General features: G+C 39.4%; 1 protein-coding gene across 1 annotated transcript; it reads right to left on the reverse strand.

Moving 5' to 3' along the window:
- Positions 1–1,573: 1,573 nt before the first annotated feature.
- On the reverse strand, positions 1,574–13,126 carry ACAA2 (acetyl-CoA acyltransferase 2; the record flags this gene model as incomplete). The annotated part of the gene is made up of 9 exons (XM_010184446.1): positions 1,574–2,217; positions 2,988–3,142; positions 3,754–3,824; positions 5,797–5,926; positions 6,675–6,850; positions 7,933–8,080; positions 9,479–9,595; positions 11,318–11,446; positions 12,960–13,126. Coding segments are annotated over 9 exons (1,178 nt in total), but the record flags the coding sequence as incomplete, so codon positions are not given.
- Positions 13,127–15,801: the final 2,675 nt, after the last annotated feature.

The following is a 15,801-nucleotide window of genomic DNA, read 5'->3' on the forward strand; positions in this document are numbered from 1 at the left end:
TCTCTCTAAAATTTAACATGTTTCTTCTATATTTTCTGCTCCTTCCAGGACAATATTCAATTCCCCTAATCCAGACTGCTCTCAGTGAGACGTCTTCATTTCCCAAAGGCAGAAATACAGTTCTACCATAATATCCGAGAAAACAGAGATCACACTTTGGCATGACGTACAAGGATCGGATATTACTGCTGCTGTTCTGGAATAAATGACTGGGTTTCAAATAGGCAACAGAGCAGAAGCACATGTTTGGATAATCCACACCTAACTCACCCTAACTACACAACCTAGGTTGGTTTTAAACCTACAGGGATTGCATTTTCCCTCACCAAACTGAGCCGGCATCCTTTAGAGGGAGTGTTTATACCACCAGGCACTGCAACCCGAGACCACAGACATGCAAAAAGAAAGAAATTCAATTTATTCCCAAAACAAGATCATTTTTCCCTTATAGCCCCTGAAAAAGACACTGAACTTTAAAACCTGGAAGTTGTGGAAGAAGTTTCACCTATTAGAAGTGCGATGCATTAGGTCCCAGTAAGAAAGCCCCTCATCAGAGGCTCTTACAGGAAATGAAGAGGATAAAAACGGAATGATACAGGAATAAGCAGTTGGCTCACACAGCAAAGAAAGGTTACTACCAGGATGTGCAATCATCTGTGCTGATAACATGTTCATAAGTTCATGGAAAATGAGATGGACATCATGATGAGTTTTGCAGAAAATACACAATTATTCAGGATGATCAAACTCAACTCCCACAGCTGGAATTACATGCGGATCTCAAAAAACTGAGTGGTAAAAGGGGGAAATGAAACATGAAGTGCATAATAAAGTGGATAAAGGGGATTATTCTTTACTGTACCTACACAGCGATGAGCTCTGAAAGAACTGTTACTACACAGGGACAAATCTCAGAAAAACTGTGGCCAGTTCTCTGAAAATAAGGGTTCAATGATTATCCACAGTCAAGAAGTAAGAAGGAATTAAGTTTTTGGTTATTATGGGAGGAACTAAGAATGGAAAATATCCTGCTTTATAAAACCCATGTGGCAACTGTATCTTGAACGGTGAAACCCCAGTAACCCTAACTTACTAAAATACAGCAGAAAACAGATACTGTGTTAGATGAACATCTGGTGGCAGCTGGGTTTTTCTAAACCCATATAAACAGCGCTAAATATTTCTACAGTCATTAAAGATAACGCATCCATAAAAACTCAAGGAATGGTGGTCAGCATACTTAAACTTTTATCCACCAGTCACAACAATACTTGCCTTGACCCGAATTTCTTGTTAGGCCAGGCAGTCAGGTTCTGAATAACCTTCCGTCTTTCACAATCATCTCAGCTCGTGGCCAGTGGAGATGAAGACATTTAAATGAAACTACCCGGCTTCTTGGAAGGCTGGCGAATTTGACTGAGTTCTCTAGAAACTACCTAGTAAATACCAGTTATTACTCAGCCAGGAAAAAGTCTTTCCAAAAAACACCACCGACCTACCAAAAGTAACAATTCTTACAGTGATTTACTTTTTAAATAAACAAACAAACACCAAGCCTTTGTTTTTCTGTCATATTTATTATTCTTTTGGGAGGCACAATGGGAATTTCAGCTTTCACTCGTTTTCTTTTCCCCTGCAAAACAGCAGGGTACAGGTTACAGCCATCATTCTACAATCAGTATATACTTCAGAAGGGCTCCAATTTAATTTCACATTTCCTGATTATAAAAGAGGCACATGTGCCAGCCAGCAGCAGTAGCTGAAATAAGAACAGTTCCAGCAATACTTGCTTAAAAAGCTGTACTGACGGCTATTTTAAGGCAGGTTTGGTGAAAGTTTGACAGGCCATTTCCTCAGGAAATTAAAATAATTTTGCCTACAGAAATATATTACTTTTGATTGAAAAGAGGCTTTTAGAAAATACTTCATCAGTGTGAAATTATATTGATGTCACATATCCCTTAGTTAGAAAGCCATTAATGAATCTTTTTGTTCAGAATTCAGACTTCTCAGCTAATCCTTTACCTTGCAGGAATGGCACAACACAAAGGCAGGCAGTGATGCTTTCTCGTCACAAACGGTAGAAATTTCTCAGGGAATTCATTGGGCAAGACTCCAATCTCCAGGATCTCTCAGGCTGTGTTCTCAATGATAAGAGCAATACCTTGTCCACCGCCAATGCACGCTGACCCAACTGCGTATTTCCCACCACGACGCCTGTACAGAAAAAGTAACAATGAAAATTGTTCATATTTCTGAAACCACAGCTGTTTTGCTGATTACATGAAAGGAAATTAGCTAGCAACTAGATAGTACTAAAAATGATGGCTTTGGAATGTGCACGCTCTTCTTTATCTAAAAAAATACCACAATATTGAAATATTTCTGAAGAAAAAACAATGTCTGGGTCTTTTACCATCTAAAAGATGGTACATTATATTGTTCTTAGGAACACAAAATGGCAAGGAATGACATTATGGCATATTTGCGGTTTCAATGCATATTAAAAACAGCATAAGTAAAATACAGTTTTATTGGCAAGGTCGTTTTTAAAAGTTGAGTTTTAAAATTCAGATTAAAATAGTGCTTAAGCATCTCAAGCAAGCCAAAACTTCTAAAAATGGACTAAAGGAGAAAGGTGATGACAAAGCCTCTTAGTCTTTAACACCCAGCTAAGAAAAGAACTGAATCTGCTCAAAGTCCATTTCAGTAATGGAAACCTTCCCACTGACTACTGTGGACTTGGATCAGAAGAAACAAAAAACCCTGTAATGACAGCAGAATGGAGTAATAGGCAACCTGCAGGACCTGGACTACAGCACAAAAATAACAGATTTGTACAGAAAGCAGCACGCTTTAGTGTGGGGAGTTTTAAGTCGGCAGAGTTGAAGATTTTAGTGACACAGCATCCATACTAAAAAATCTTTTGCAGGCTTAAGTACATCAGCATCACATTCAGTACCAGCAGTGAAAGGGGACACACAAACCTTAATTCATGAACCAGATGAGCTGTGATCCGCGATCCTGAAGCACCCAACGGATGACCTATAGCAATGGCACCTCCATTGACATTGGTTTTTTCAGGGTCAAGGCCCAGAACTTTTTCTACAGCTAGATACTGCGGTGCAAATGCCTCGTTGACCTAAAACATCAGAGAAACAACACAACTGTTCATGTCTGACTTTCCACGTAAGCTTTCAGCAGCATGGGCGCACGCAAGACTAAATGAAGTGCAGAAAATATTAAACAAAATGTTTACAAATATTAAACAAAATGTTTACAAATTGTTAGGCAAACCTAATGTAAATACAAATCCTTCTAGCACATGTGATACAACGCAAGTATATAGTATATTCTATAAAAGCAAGGTGTGGTGTATTCTGACACAATGTGTTCATGAAGAGCCTACTGCTCTGGCAAAAAAATGACCTTGTTCGTAAGTGGAGAAGGGTAACTCATTTAAAACATTAATAGTCCAGCCAACTGAGTTAAACCTCATGTCACATGAGGGTATTTTTTTCCCAAGGAATGCTATCAGGCCATTTCCAATTTCCACGTGCCTGAGATTTTTGTAATGGCTGTGCAATGGTGTGGTAGAAGCTAGGCGGTTAGAGGTCAGGCAGGCGAGCTAAGACAAGTGGGCTCCAGACATGCAGAAACACCTACCTTGGGGTGACGGAGTACACGTATGAGTGGAATGTTTCTGCTAAAAACTTCAGGAGTAACCTCACTGTTCACGCTTAAACTCCTTACCTCTACCAAATCCATGTCCTTCAGAGTCAGTCCTGCTTTCTTCAGAACCTCAGTAATTGCAGGTACAGGGCCTATTTAAAAATTGTATGCACAGTTAGTTAAATAAACATTTAAATAAATAAAGGCTTATAAATATGTTATATATTGGAGAGCTTCGTAAAGCCTCACCAGATCCCCTCTCATGAGCCTCTGTGCAGCCAGCAAATTCTGGATATGCCACTCATCTGCTTTTTTAGGTGGTAAGAGAACTCCTAAATCTCAAAACTGCTTGGCAGCCTTTGCAGCACACTGCCAGGGAAAGTTAGGAGTGTCACTACTGCTGCACAGCTATGTTGGTCAACACACACAGGGCTTTCAAGTCAAGAGAACTGACAGTCCTCAGCCAAATAAAATCACTTCATTACAGTTTTGAGGCATTCTCCTTCCCAGTACTCTTGGTACAGCTCATTCTTTCCTCACAGCTTGCAGCCTCCAGGTATACAAAAAAAGAAAATGTCAGGTTGTTCTGGACTTTGCTGCTCATGTGTTTAGTTATTGGTATTGTTGTTTTAGTGCTCTTAATATAATTTACCTGAAAATCTTCTAGTCAAAAAACTTAACAATCAAATCTTCCCTTGGACCCAGGTCCCAGCCAGCTGAAGCCAGTCAGATTTTTTTTGAGAATATTACAGAGTTTGGCAATAAAACTGTTCTCCAGAATAAAACTGACATCTACCTAGTATAATACAGTAGCAGAGATTAATCTCAAAGTTCAGCTACCTAAGGAGACACTCAGAGGGAATGTGAAAGGGTTATATATGTGCTTGTAGGACAAAGATACTGAGAAGTTAGATCGTAGGTGATCATTTGACAAAAAAACCCAACAATCCTAAAACGTGAGCAATCCTAAATGGTATCTCACTAGCAAAAAATGGTGTTGAAAACTCATAGCTCAAAGAATAAGAAAAATAAGTAAATGACTGAAGAGGTAGAAAAATTAAAAAGAAAGCACCCAGTTCAAAGCTCAGTGGATTATTAGAAAGCCTCAGGCGGCTTAATACTAGACTCTAAATACATCCCATTGGAGATTTTAGTATGCTAGTTACGCGTGAGAGCAATGGGAGGGTCTCATGTGGACAATAAAAGGACCATTAATGACAGCCAAGCAAACTTTTCTCCCCTCTCTCTCTGTCTCTTTTTTTATTTTTAAATAATGAATTCTTTCTCTAGACACTGTGAGCCAGAACTTCCTATCACTGTCAGTATGTGAAAGGGTGGTTGCTCAGACTGAGCTCCTGTTCTCAGATCTGTCGCTGTCACGTTGATGAATCTCATCTGGTCTTTCTGAGTTGCTGGGGACAAGCTGTGGTGTTAAGGAGTTAGGATGCTAACTGGTTCTCCGTATGATTTATGAAGTTTTTACACAAGCTCAAAGAGTTGCCTGACCTAGAAAGAAGGGGCTAGTTTAGAAAGCACAATGACAGCATGAAGTCTAGTGAAAGAAACCCTCCCTCCACATTAGCTTTGAAGGCTGTGTAAGTCAGATAGTTTGCTCGACAAAACAAACCTGACAACGCTTCATTTGTATTCCCAGTGACACAAGGAACCAGTCAACAATGACCTCTCCGACCAGAATGGCAGAAAGAGAAAGCGATGCTGGGATACAATGCTGTCTACAAACTAAAAAGAAGGGAAAAACCCTCGGTGGCTAAGGCTTTGAGGGTTTGTTTGCATTAACAACTACTTGATTAGGAAACATAAAATATGGGTCTAATAAAGAAAAAAAGAGATGTAGTTAGTTTGCTAAAATACTACTTGAACAGATGTGTCATGGGTTAGGGACATGATGTACATCCTGGAATCCAATCTTAGCTTGAGCAACTAACAGCCGAAAGGTGTGCACATGGCCAACGCTCCTTCAGCAAGAGCTGAGGAAGGTAACTCATAGTTACACATTTAATACTGGGATTTAAAGCTTACAGGGAACTAAAAAAGGAAAGCCCAACACAGGAATATTTCTATACTGCTTGATGCTATAAAATAACGTGCTTTGTTGCAACTTACCAATGCCCATTATGGAAGGGTCACAGCCAGATGAGTGATAGGCCACTATTCTTGCCAGAGGTGTAAGACTGTGCTTTTTGAGTGCTGATTCACTGGCAATGATGACTGCACCAGCTCCATCACACACCCCCTTGCAATAAGAGAGAAAGGCGTTCTTAGTGGAGAAAATACGAACAAAAAAAATCCCACAGGGCCCTCAAAAAATGCCTGAATCCAAGAAAATATTATTAAAATTTAACAGACAAATTTATTAGTGTTTATGATAACACAACAAATCACAAACTCTCACTACTCTGTAGACTGTGAAAGTTAAACATAGATGCTGAATTAATTCCAATGTTCTAGAAAAGTAAAATACATTTTTGTCACTTAAATTCTCCCTTATACTGGAAATACCATTCTGTAGACTTGCAAGGACATAATCAATATTGGATATTCATCCATAATAATCAATAATCAATATGTACCACTTATTATAAAAGATACTTTACAGACACCCATACTCACTGTGGCTTTAATTATTAATTGATTAATTATTCTGCCCCCAGAATAAAGTAGAATGGTTAATTCTACATAGCCACTGCAGGTATTGACTGCATAATTCAAGGCTGATGAGGGAGCGTCAATGTTTCACTAAAAGAACAGTGACAATCCACAGAACCATATTTTAGGATGTAAGAGCAGCCTGAAGGATCCTCTGCCATCCTGGGACTGGAACAGTCAACCGAGGGCATTCAGTTGCAGAACTAGAAATCACTTTCACCAGTGGACACTGCTGACAGCCAAAGGTGGCTCAGTAAGATGGAAATAAACTGACAATAATTTTGGGAGAACCTCAGGGGTGCCACTTTCACAACCCAAGGCTTGGATGTACTCACTGAAGCATTCCCAGCAGTCACCGTTCCGTTCTTTTTAAAGATAGTCGGGAGCTTTGCCAATTGTTCCAGAGTGGTCTGGGGTTTTGGGTGCTCGTCCTTTTGCATGCTTTCTTTCCCCTTTTTCGTTTTCACTTCGATCGGTGCCATCTCAGCATTGAAGTAACCAGCATCAAGAGCTGCAACCACAAAAAAGGAAAATAAACAGACTCTGAATCAAGTCGATTGCGCAGCCTGACCAATAATCCTATTTCCATGTGCACACAACTTTTGCTCTATTTTAACCAAGAGTTCAGGGACAGTACTGTTTATGCTTTATTTTGCTTAAATAAGCTGGTTGGTGTTTCATGTTTGCTCAAGTCTTTTTAGAAACTGGGCAAAAACTCTACAAATACGTTCTCAAATATTTAAATGTTATTCAACTTTAAATAACTGAACATTTTTTTTTTTACCCACTAGATTTATTTTCAGTACACATCCTCCTGTATTGTTGCTTTATCCTACAACTCTGCCACTTCTCAGAGGGCCAAGAAGCTGTAAATCTCTCTCAGAGAAGAACATGGAAAAAATCCCAAGCCACATTTTTCTCTGTTGATAACCAGTGTAAGCTATTGTGTATCAACTAAAATCCTGTCTAGGCTGTTCCTCCACAGGACCTCACAGTCAAGTCACGATCTTAAGAGTGGGATTCAGCTGCCTAAACAACCTGAGGCAACTCAAGACATTGTAGGTATCCAAGATGCCCATAAGAGCATCTGGCCACATCACCTAAGACAACATTAGATGCCAATATTCAGGCTACTTAACGCAATCTTTTGTGTCCACAATGTTGATGTGAACACACAGATTTAAAACCAGAACAACTCCCTGCTCCCATCCTGTTTCCACCATCAACCAATTCCACCCTAATTCTCTGAATTATGGCTTTGACCATGTAAACCACACGGAGAATGCTTAAAACACAGCTCCTGAACAGATTTCCCCTCTTCAGATTCTACCTGCTTTAACTGTTCAAGGGTTGTGGAAGAACATAGGATTTGCAAAAGAAAGAAAAAGGATTTAGATCATTTATGGCACAAAAAAGAAGGATGCGAGGTGCTGTGGGAGAGGAGTTCTGCAGTGGAGAAGAAAAAGAGGAGGGAAGCCAGGCACCAAGATAGGCAAGCTACATAAAACTTGGAAATACCTTGAACTGATGCTAAAAACTGACTACCTTTAAAACTAGCGTCATATAAACACTTCAATTCCTAAATTTACTAACCAGCTTTGCATCTCTGTTGTGTTTTTAATGCGTATCGGTCACAGTCCTCTCGTGTGATGTTGTGTTTCGCAGCCAGATTTTCAGCTGTGACTGCCATGGGTATTTTAACATGCGTATCCGTTAGACCTTCCCACAACGTGTCTTCCAGCTGCATGCAACATTATGAAAATAAAATTACAAAGCGCAGCAATACTAACATTTATTATTGACAGATTCTAATTATTCAGTAGCCTCTTGAAAATTAATGTCTCTCTAAAATTAACTCAGGTTACCTACAGATACTTCATTTAAATTAGAAGAAACACACGGCAGAACAGTATGCAAGCACTGGTGTGTTATTTTAATTTACATTGTCCTCTAGTGTGGTTCTTTACACTCTTATGTGGCCCTGAAAGGTTTGGGGAAAACCTATGATTCTTAGCATTTCAGTGTATTTCACCACTGCATGAATTACTTATCAGAGACCTATGAAAAAACACACCCATCTTTCTTGTTACCAAGAAGGAAAGGTGAGAAACTGTGAAAAAACATAGCAGCCAACTGATTTTTTGGCTCTTCTCGACTGTTGGGTAAAATCACCTTACTTGAGTCAAAGGTTTCTGTGGGTAAAACATCTCAGGTGAGAAAATACTCAAGTCTAATTTCATTTCACCTGGTAAAGGCAAGCCTCGTCAGTTCAGATAGGTTTTATCATCTGTCACCAGTAACGTTCTGCAAGATAAATCATTCATTGACTTGCAACTGTATAATTTAATTATCTTCATGATAAGAACCCATCGGCACCTATAGAGGCTCAGTGTTATCAGTGACTTCGTGAAGGTGCTCTCTGTGGGAACTGAGGTTTAGTCAGTGCCAACACAAGACTGACAGAACAGAGACAATACGAAGCACACTTTATATTCATCACCTTCATAATGGAAAAACAAAGGGCTGAAACTCTGAAATATCCTAATTTAGCATTTGGATGTTGGTTGTGACCCACTGAATTAAAAGTAATTATCAGAGCAGAACTGAATCCTGCTGCGAATTTCCCACAGTATTCACTAAGGGTTTATCTTCAAGAGAAAATGTAAAAATAACTTACTATCTGTCAGTGGATTTAATGTCAAGTTTTTATTTTTACAATTGAGAGATGCTTACAGCCTGGAGGTATACATGTTCCTTACCAGCCTATTTACCCACCGCTTTACCTAAACTGCGTATGCCCCTATTTCACAGCTTCTGAGAAGTTTTTATACTATATAGAGCACTCTGATGGGATGTACCAAGGGAACTAAGTTTTGTGTCTAAGAGTGTACTGATGTGCTTAACATAGAACAGGAATTCAAATAATGTTTTGGAAAAGCTAGAAAACTGGCATGCTTAACAGAATTGCCTGAACCTACTGTTTTGGTAATGCCTGGACATTGGATAACAACTAAATCCAGATCTAATCTCCAATAATTTCATTTGCAAGGACATAGTGTCTACAGGTCTGATGCTTTACACTGCTCTGTAAAAATGACTTTATTCAAAGAAAGAAAAAAAGTAAAAAAAAGTACTAGACCTTGAGTTCTGCTCCCAATCTGGTTCCAAAACGAATGTTTCGAACTGCATAAGGAGCCTGGCTCATATTTTCAGCGCCGCCACACAGAACAACTTCTGAGTCATTGAGGCAAATCTCCTGTTAACAGAAAAACAAAACAGATCTAGGATTTAGTTTGCTGTTTTTCTAAGACAATAAAAACCACTTTAGAAAAAGACCTTGTTACCTACAAACCCCAACACAGCATGAATCCATGCTTGACTGTGTATATTTATTAATTTATATCTTAATTAATAATCTTAATTTATAACTATTAAGACTGGGGCCTATTCCTTTCATTAGACGTTCCTTCCTCCTTTCAGCAAGAAATGATTATATCAATGAGGGAGGAAGAGAATATGGGTGCACATACATGACAGGGCTGAGGAAGAAAGCCATTAAGCATCTGCATGCTTGTGTGGTTAGGTTCACAGATGGCTGAGCTTTTTTTTTTTTTTGAGCTCCCAATCTTCTCAAAAGGAACACAAATGAAACCTCAAAGCCTGAAACTAGACCTTGTGATTCTAACAAAAAATACTGGGATACCATTTTAGAAAACATTAGCCACGTAAGCTGCTAACAGAAATTACCCAAACACACTAATTCATCATTGGCAAAGTGCACAGAACCTAAAAGCCCTAATTCCTAAATGCACCATCAGACACTCAAAAATTCTACTTCCTTAAAATGATTCACTCATTTGGGCCGTTAATGTTATTTGAGTACTGGAATGGAAGCAGATGAAATTATCTTGATATGCATTTGAGATGACTACTTGATTACTATGACTGATTTGGGGTGATACATGCTGAGACACTTCCCACAGTTATCAAAAACACTGTGTACATTTAAGCGGCTCAGAATGAAATCTGCAGCTTCGTTGTGTGCCAGAGAAATACAGAAACATCAGGTGCACTGATAAAATGTCACCTTTGGAAAAGACCTCACAACCATATTTTTTATATAAGTGGTCAACAACAGATCTTCTTCAGTGTACACCAATGTGTGTATAGCCTTTGTAGGAAACACTAGAAAAAAATAGATGGAAATTACTGTAAATATGTAGCCTTAACTTTGCATTCTCTTCCACATTTTTTCCTCCAGAGGATCAGATTTAAAATAATTCTCTAGCCAATGGAAACTTGTTTTTTTTTTTAAAGAAACAACTACGTGGTTGTTCAGATATTCGCAAAATACCCTTTAATTCTGTAAAGTCTAGACCACTGCTAGTCATAGACCACTGATCTGTATGAACAAATGAAATAAAAATCACTGTACCACTGTGCCATCTTACTCAGTTGTTTTGGCCAACCACTCAAAGAGAAATTGATTTTAATCTATTTTAGAAGAAATGATGCTATAAATTATCTAACCCATGAGAGGGTTCGGATCTTTGAACAAAAACACACTTAAAAAGCACATGCTGCTGCTTACCATAGCTCGGTAGTAAAAATACAAACAATGATCAAAAGCTGAAATTCTGTTGTGGTTCTGGCAGCGAGTAATTCCAGTTTATACAAACAGGATCACAGAATGCAACCGTTGCGCAGCTGAGCTCTGTCTCCCTGGCTAACACTTGTTACATTCGTGGTATTAACATCAAAATAGCTACAATGATCATTTTTAAAACTAACCAGAAAACATGACACTGTGGAGGCCGAACTCCTGCACCAAACCATGCAGGACAACAGGAAGACGCTACCACTGGTAGCTAAAAATCCATATTAAGACTCATCCTAAACACAAAGTACATGTCTCTTCTCTCACGTTAACAGTCAGAGAAAGGTTACAACCAATACAGGAAAAAAAAGAGCTTTGTACCTGACATCCAGTGGCAATGGACTGGAAACCAGAGCCACAGAGTCTGTTGACGGTGAGGGCTGGAACTGGGACAGGGACTCCCACCCGTAAACCAACGTGTCTCGCGATGTAAATCGCATCCGCGGCGCTCTGCAGACAGAACAGATTGGAGCTTTTGTTACACTCGAATTTCTTTGGGAAGTCATCATATGAAAACCATATCAGTGACAAAAGATAGTGATATAAAACTGATCCTGACTGGCAAGTATCAATTATTTCAAGGTAAATTAAAATTGGTCAGACTAACAGGGGAAGGCCCCCAAAAAACACTGTGGAAAATGCAGAAATGCCATTGCCACTTCACATCCACTTTGCGAGATTTCCTAACTGTGATGTTCCCATTGGAATAGCAGTATGTACTATAAAAACAAAGTTCTGTGCACAGTGCTACTTGCCAATGCAAATTCAGAAAAAAAAACCAACCAAGCCACTTCTGCTGAAGAAAACAGTCATACATTCATAGTTATTTAAACATAATCATGTAATACTTAAAAGAAATCCAGGAATAAACAAAGAAAATCTACTGAGATGGGGAAGTATGATGCAGAAATCCAGGAATAAACAAAGAAAATCTACTGAGATGGGGAAGTATGATGCAAAGGAAAACAAATGGAATTTCAACAAGAGGAGTTTTTTTATTAGGAGAATGCTATTTTTTTATGTGAAAGCATTACAAGAGTTTTGTATTACGCAATCTTTTTCTCTAGGCCACAAATGGCTCTTACAAAACCTAAAAAGCTGAATAAAAGAAGCTGAGATGGCAGCTGTAGGAGACAGAATAATCACAAACTACTCTTTTGGTTGAAAATTCTTAAGGAATACTGCATTGTTCACTTATCATGAAAGTTTTCAGATGTTTCTTTCTTCTGCACCCTTGAAAAAAGATAAGTAAATATTTTGGAGCCAGTGCAAAATAAGAGTGCTTACTTTTAATAACAGTGGAGATAAAATGTAAAACAAAATAAAACCAGAAATGCTCTTTGCTCTCTTGCCTAAAACAAAGGTTCTAACCTAGATACGTGGATAACTGCAGTGTTGCAATGCTGGTGCTCTGCGTACAATACCAGCTACATCACAAGTTCTTCAGAAAAAGTACAACTGTCCAAATGTCTCTGCCAATCAACAAATGCGTCCTTCCAGCTCAAAGTAAACTCATATCACTCAAAAAAAATCTATAGAAAATGCAAATGGACTCAAATTAGTTACAGTCTCCAGAAAGAAAGGGACTTACACAATCCAATGAAAAGCCACTTATCATTGAGTTACACAGCTCGAGCCATTAAAATAGGAAAAAGGTACCAGGGATTAGTACCATTAGATTAACCATTGAATGAATCCACATTTTTCAGAAGATCAGCTTGTCCTAGTTTAAACTACCTTTGGTACTATAAAAAGAAAGCTAAGGCTTGCTTCCCATAATATCCCAAACCCCGCAGGGTATGTCCCTTAAAGACGAACAGGAAACACTACACTATAAATGCTATTTACCCGTTCCCTTTCCACCCCTTTGGTTTATTCTTGGCTGCAAAGCAGAGGTAACTATCTCTAGGACCATACCAAAGGAGATGACGGAAATAAGCGCTGCATTTTCCATGCTACCAACCTGTATGACATTGCCGACAACGACGCTGTCGACGATCTCAGGAGGGACCTTGCCAGCAGCCAGGGCTGCACGAGCAGCGTGCTCTGTCAGATCGGTGGCCGTGAAGTCCTTCAGCAAACCCCCATACGTCCCAAAAGGTGTCCGCTTGGCTGCGACGATGAATACTCCTGCGAGAGGAGCAGGAATTACCCAGATGTGCATTGATGGACAAACAGAAAATCATGAAAGTCAACTGGGTAACGTCCTCAATTCACAGGAAGCTTTGTAAATCAATATAGGCAATGTGAACCCACGCAGTTCAAGATAAATAAGCTACATAGGTCACAGCAATGCTTTGGACTGGGAAGGTATGCAAGATTAATAGTTGGAACTAAAAGATTCCAGAAATAAGTCTTTTGCACAACAAGGTTTGTTAATAATAAAAGGGTAGTTTGGATACTGGACCGACAAAGGAGGCTGCCACACCACATCAGATACTTTCATCCCTTTAACATTAATAACACCCATGAAATGCAGCAATGGACATCTGTGAAATAATCAGATGAGGAACAGTTCATTTAAAAAACAAAGCAGCCATTCCCTCACCCCTAGAAAAATCAGCAGTTTTCCAGCTTATACTCTGAAACACTTTTCACAAAAAAAAACCCCAAGCCAATAAAACAAAACAAAAAACTTTGTATGCATTTTAACTTTGATTCCTGTAACTTAAGACAAAAAAAACATTTCAACAAATCAAAAGCGTAATATTTCCATAATTATACAGGTCATCTAAACCACATGAGCATCAGTCTTTGAGATTCTGAGAAGAAAATCCCGTTTTCAATAGAGAGGAGAGCACGCGTGTACAAATACACCAGCCAGAAGCAGTCTGTACGAATTGCAGCCTGGGAAAAGCCATCTCAAAAGCAAATAGAACATCCGCTGAGTGCTTGGCACCGCAGCGTTCTGCTCCTGCCTCCAAAAACAAGCAGGAGGCAGCCTGTGGACTTTCACCCAGTTGAACAACGCAGCTCACACCCCTCTGAGCTGCCATGAAACATCCACGGTTATTTTAAGTAACGCTATGGATATATATAGACACGAGAATGAAGGCAAATGGAAGCGCCAGTTCATTGAGCTGCTCATGAACGCAGTTTCCAGGCCTTCTGATCTGTGCTCTTTGGCCGGTTTGGGCCTCCTCATTGAAAACAACTTTCCAAACTGGAGAAGGTCAAGCTTCTGCCAAGGACTTCAACGCAATGCAATGCTGGGATCACTACTGCTGCTCCCTTAAAACGCAGCGCTGACACGGCGACTATTTGAAAACTGCAAGAAGCAGAATGTATTTCCTCAAATAAAAAGCTCACTCTTCAAATTATCAAGTGTACAGGGAACACCACACTCACTAAAAATACGCATTTCAAGATGTTTCCATATATTCAGAGGTGTAAAAATTATGGTCAGCAGAGAAAGCCCTGTACCCAAGCTTGGGACATGTGCTCAGAACTGACTCCTACACATGCTGTTTTTGCTATATTCATCATTGCTTTTCACTCTTCATTTAACCACCACTATCAAGTAATTAAATTAAATCCAAAACAACTCTTAATCCATTGCCTGAACATTTTTTACTTTGGTCACACATCTTTTTTTTAAAAAAAGCTGAAAACTACCAACAGACACAACATGTGAACACCTATAAGTTTTTCTGACAAAGGTGAGGATGCTTTAAATGATTTATGGGTATGGAAAATGGGTGCATTCAATGCAGTCACTGCACACATAGTGCCTGGACTCTGTAAGTTTTCAGACGACAAATTTAAATTTATACTGGTAGTTTTCACTTAACTATCAAAAACGTATGGTATTAACAATAATTAACTGAATGTGAAGTTTGAGTTTTCATTAAATATTAACAATGCTTGTAAAAAAAAAAAAGGCCCTTAGCTCTTTTAAGGATTTTCTCATATTCCTAAGCTTATCTTCCCTGCAGCAAAACTGGTCTTGACCCTCCTCTGGCCACCACTCCTGTCCCTCCATCTTCTCCAAAATTGTCCCTGGTTGCAAGTTTTTGCTGCAGACCAGCGCAGAGATCTGAGCAAGCTGAAAGAACTTGTTCTTCTCCTCCCTTTTGGGCAGGTTGTTGGTTGTCGACACTATTTGTTGAAGCACATCCACCACGTTGCCTTACAAACAGTCCAGGGGCGAGGGCAGGACTTTGCCCTTCACCCTTCCTTTCCCAACACCAATGTCTCGTGCTCTTTCACCAAGGCTGCTCGCTTTTTCACAACACCACGGCGGGGCCGAAGAGTAAACCAAACCGATCACACCCCTGCGGGAGCTGAAGACGAACCCAGCGTCAGCAGAAAAAGAGGGGTCCATTTCATTTGGAGCTGTTCTGGGCCCAAATTCACCTTCTGGCTGCTCAATAAAACAGTAATTCCAGGCTAAGGGAGATAAGGTGATAAACATCGGATGAGAGCAGAATACTACCAAATACATCAGGATCTGGAAACTTTTGGGGCTAGAAAGCAAAAGTCACCCTGAATGCTCAGGTGCTCAATCCAAAAACACCTTTTCATCTGGGTTTGCTCACCACTTGCTGCCAAATGGGGATCTGCTGTTATAGGTCTGAAACATTCTCCAACCTGCCAACATTACTCCAATGCGCTCGGTATGAAAATATTTCTTTATCAGATCCTATTTCAAACACCTAAAAAACAATAATTAACCTAAAAATAAAATGAAGGAGCAAGAACAGCATATGAAAAATACTGTGGCAAAAGACAAGAGAAGATCCTGAAACAGGCACTGAAAATTAACATCGAACAAGTGTGGGCAAGCTGCTCTCCATTATCTGGTT

The sequence above is a fragment of the Mesitornis unicolor genome, unplaced genomic scaffold (assembly GCF_000695765.1).
Source record: "Mesitornis unicolor isolate BGI_N332 unplaced genomic scaffold, ASM69576v1 scaffold33385, whole genome shotgun sequence".
Lineage (NCBI taxonomy): Eukaryota > Metazoa > Chordata > Aves > Mesitornithiformes > Mesitornithidae > Mesitornis > Mesitornis unicolor.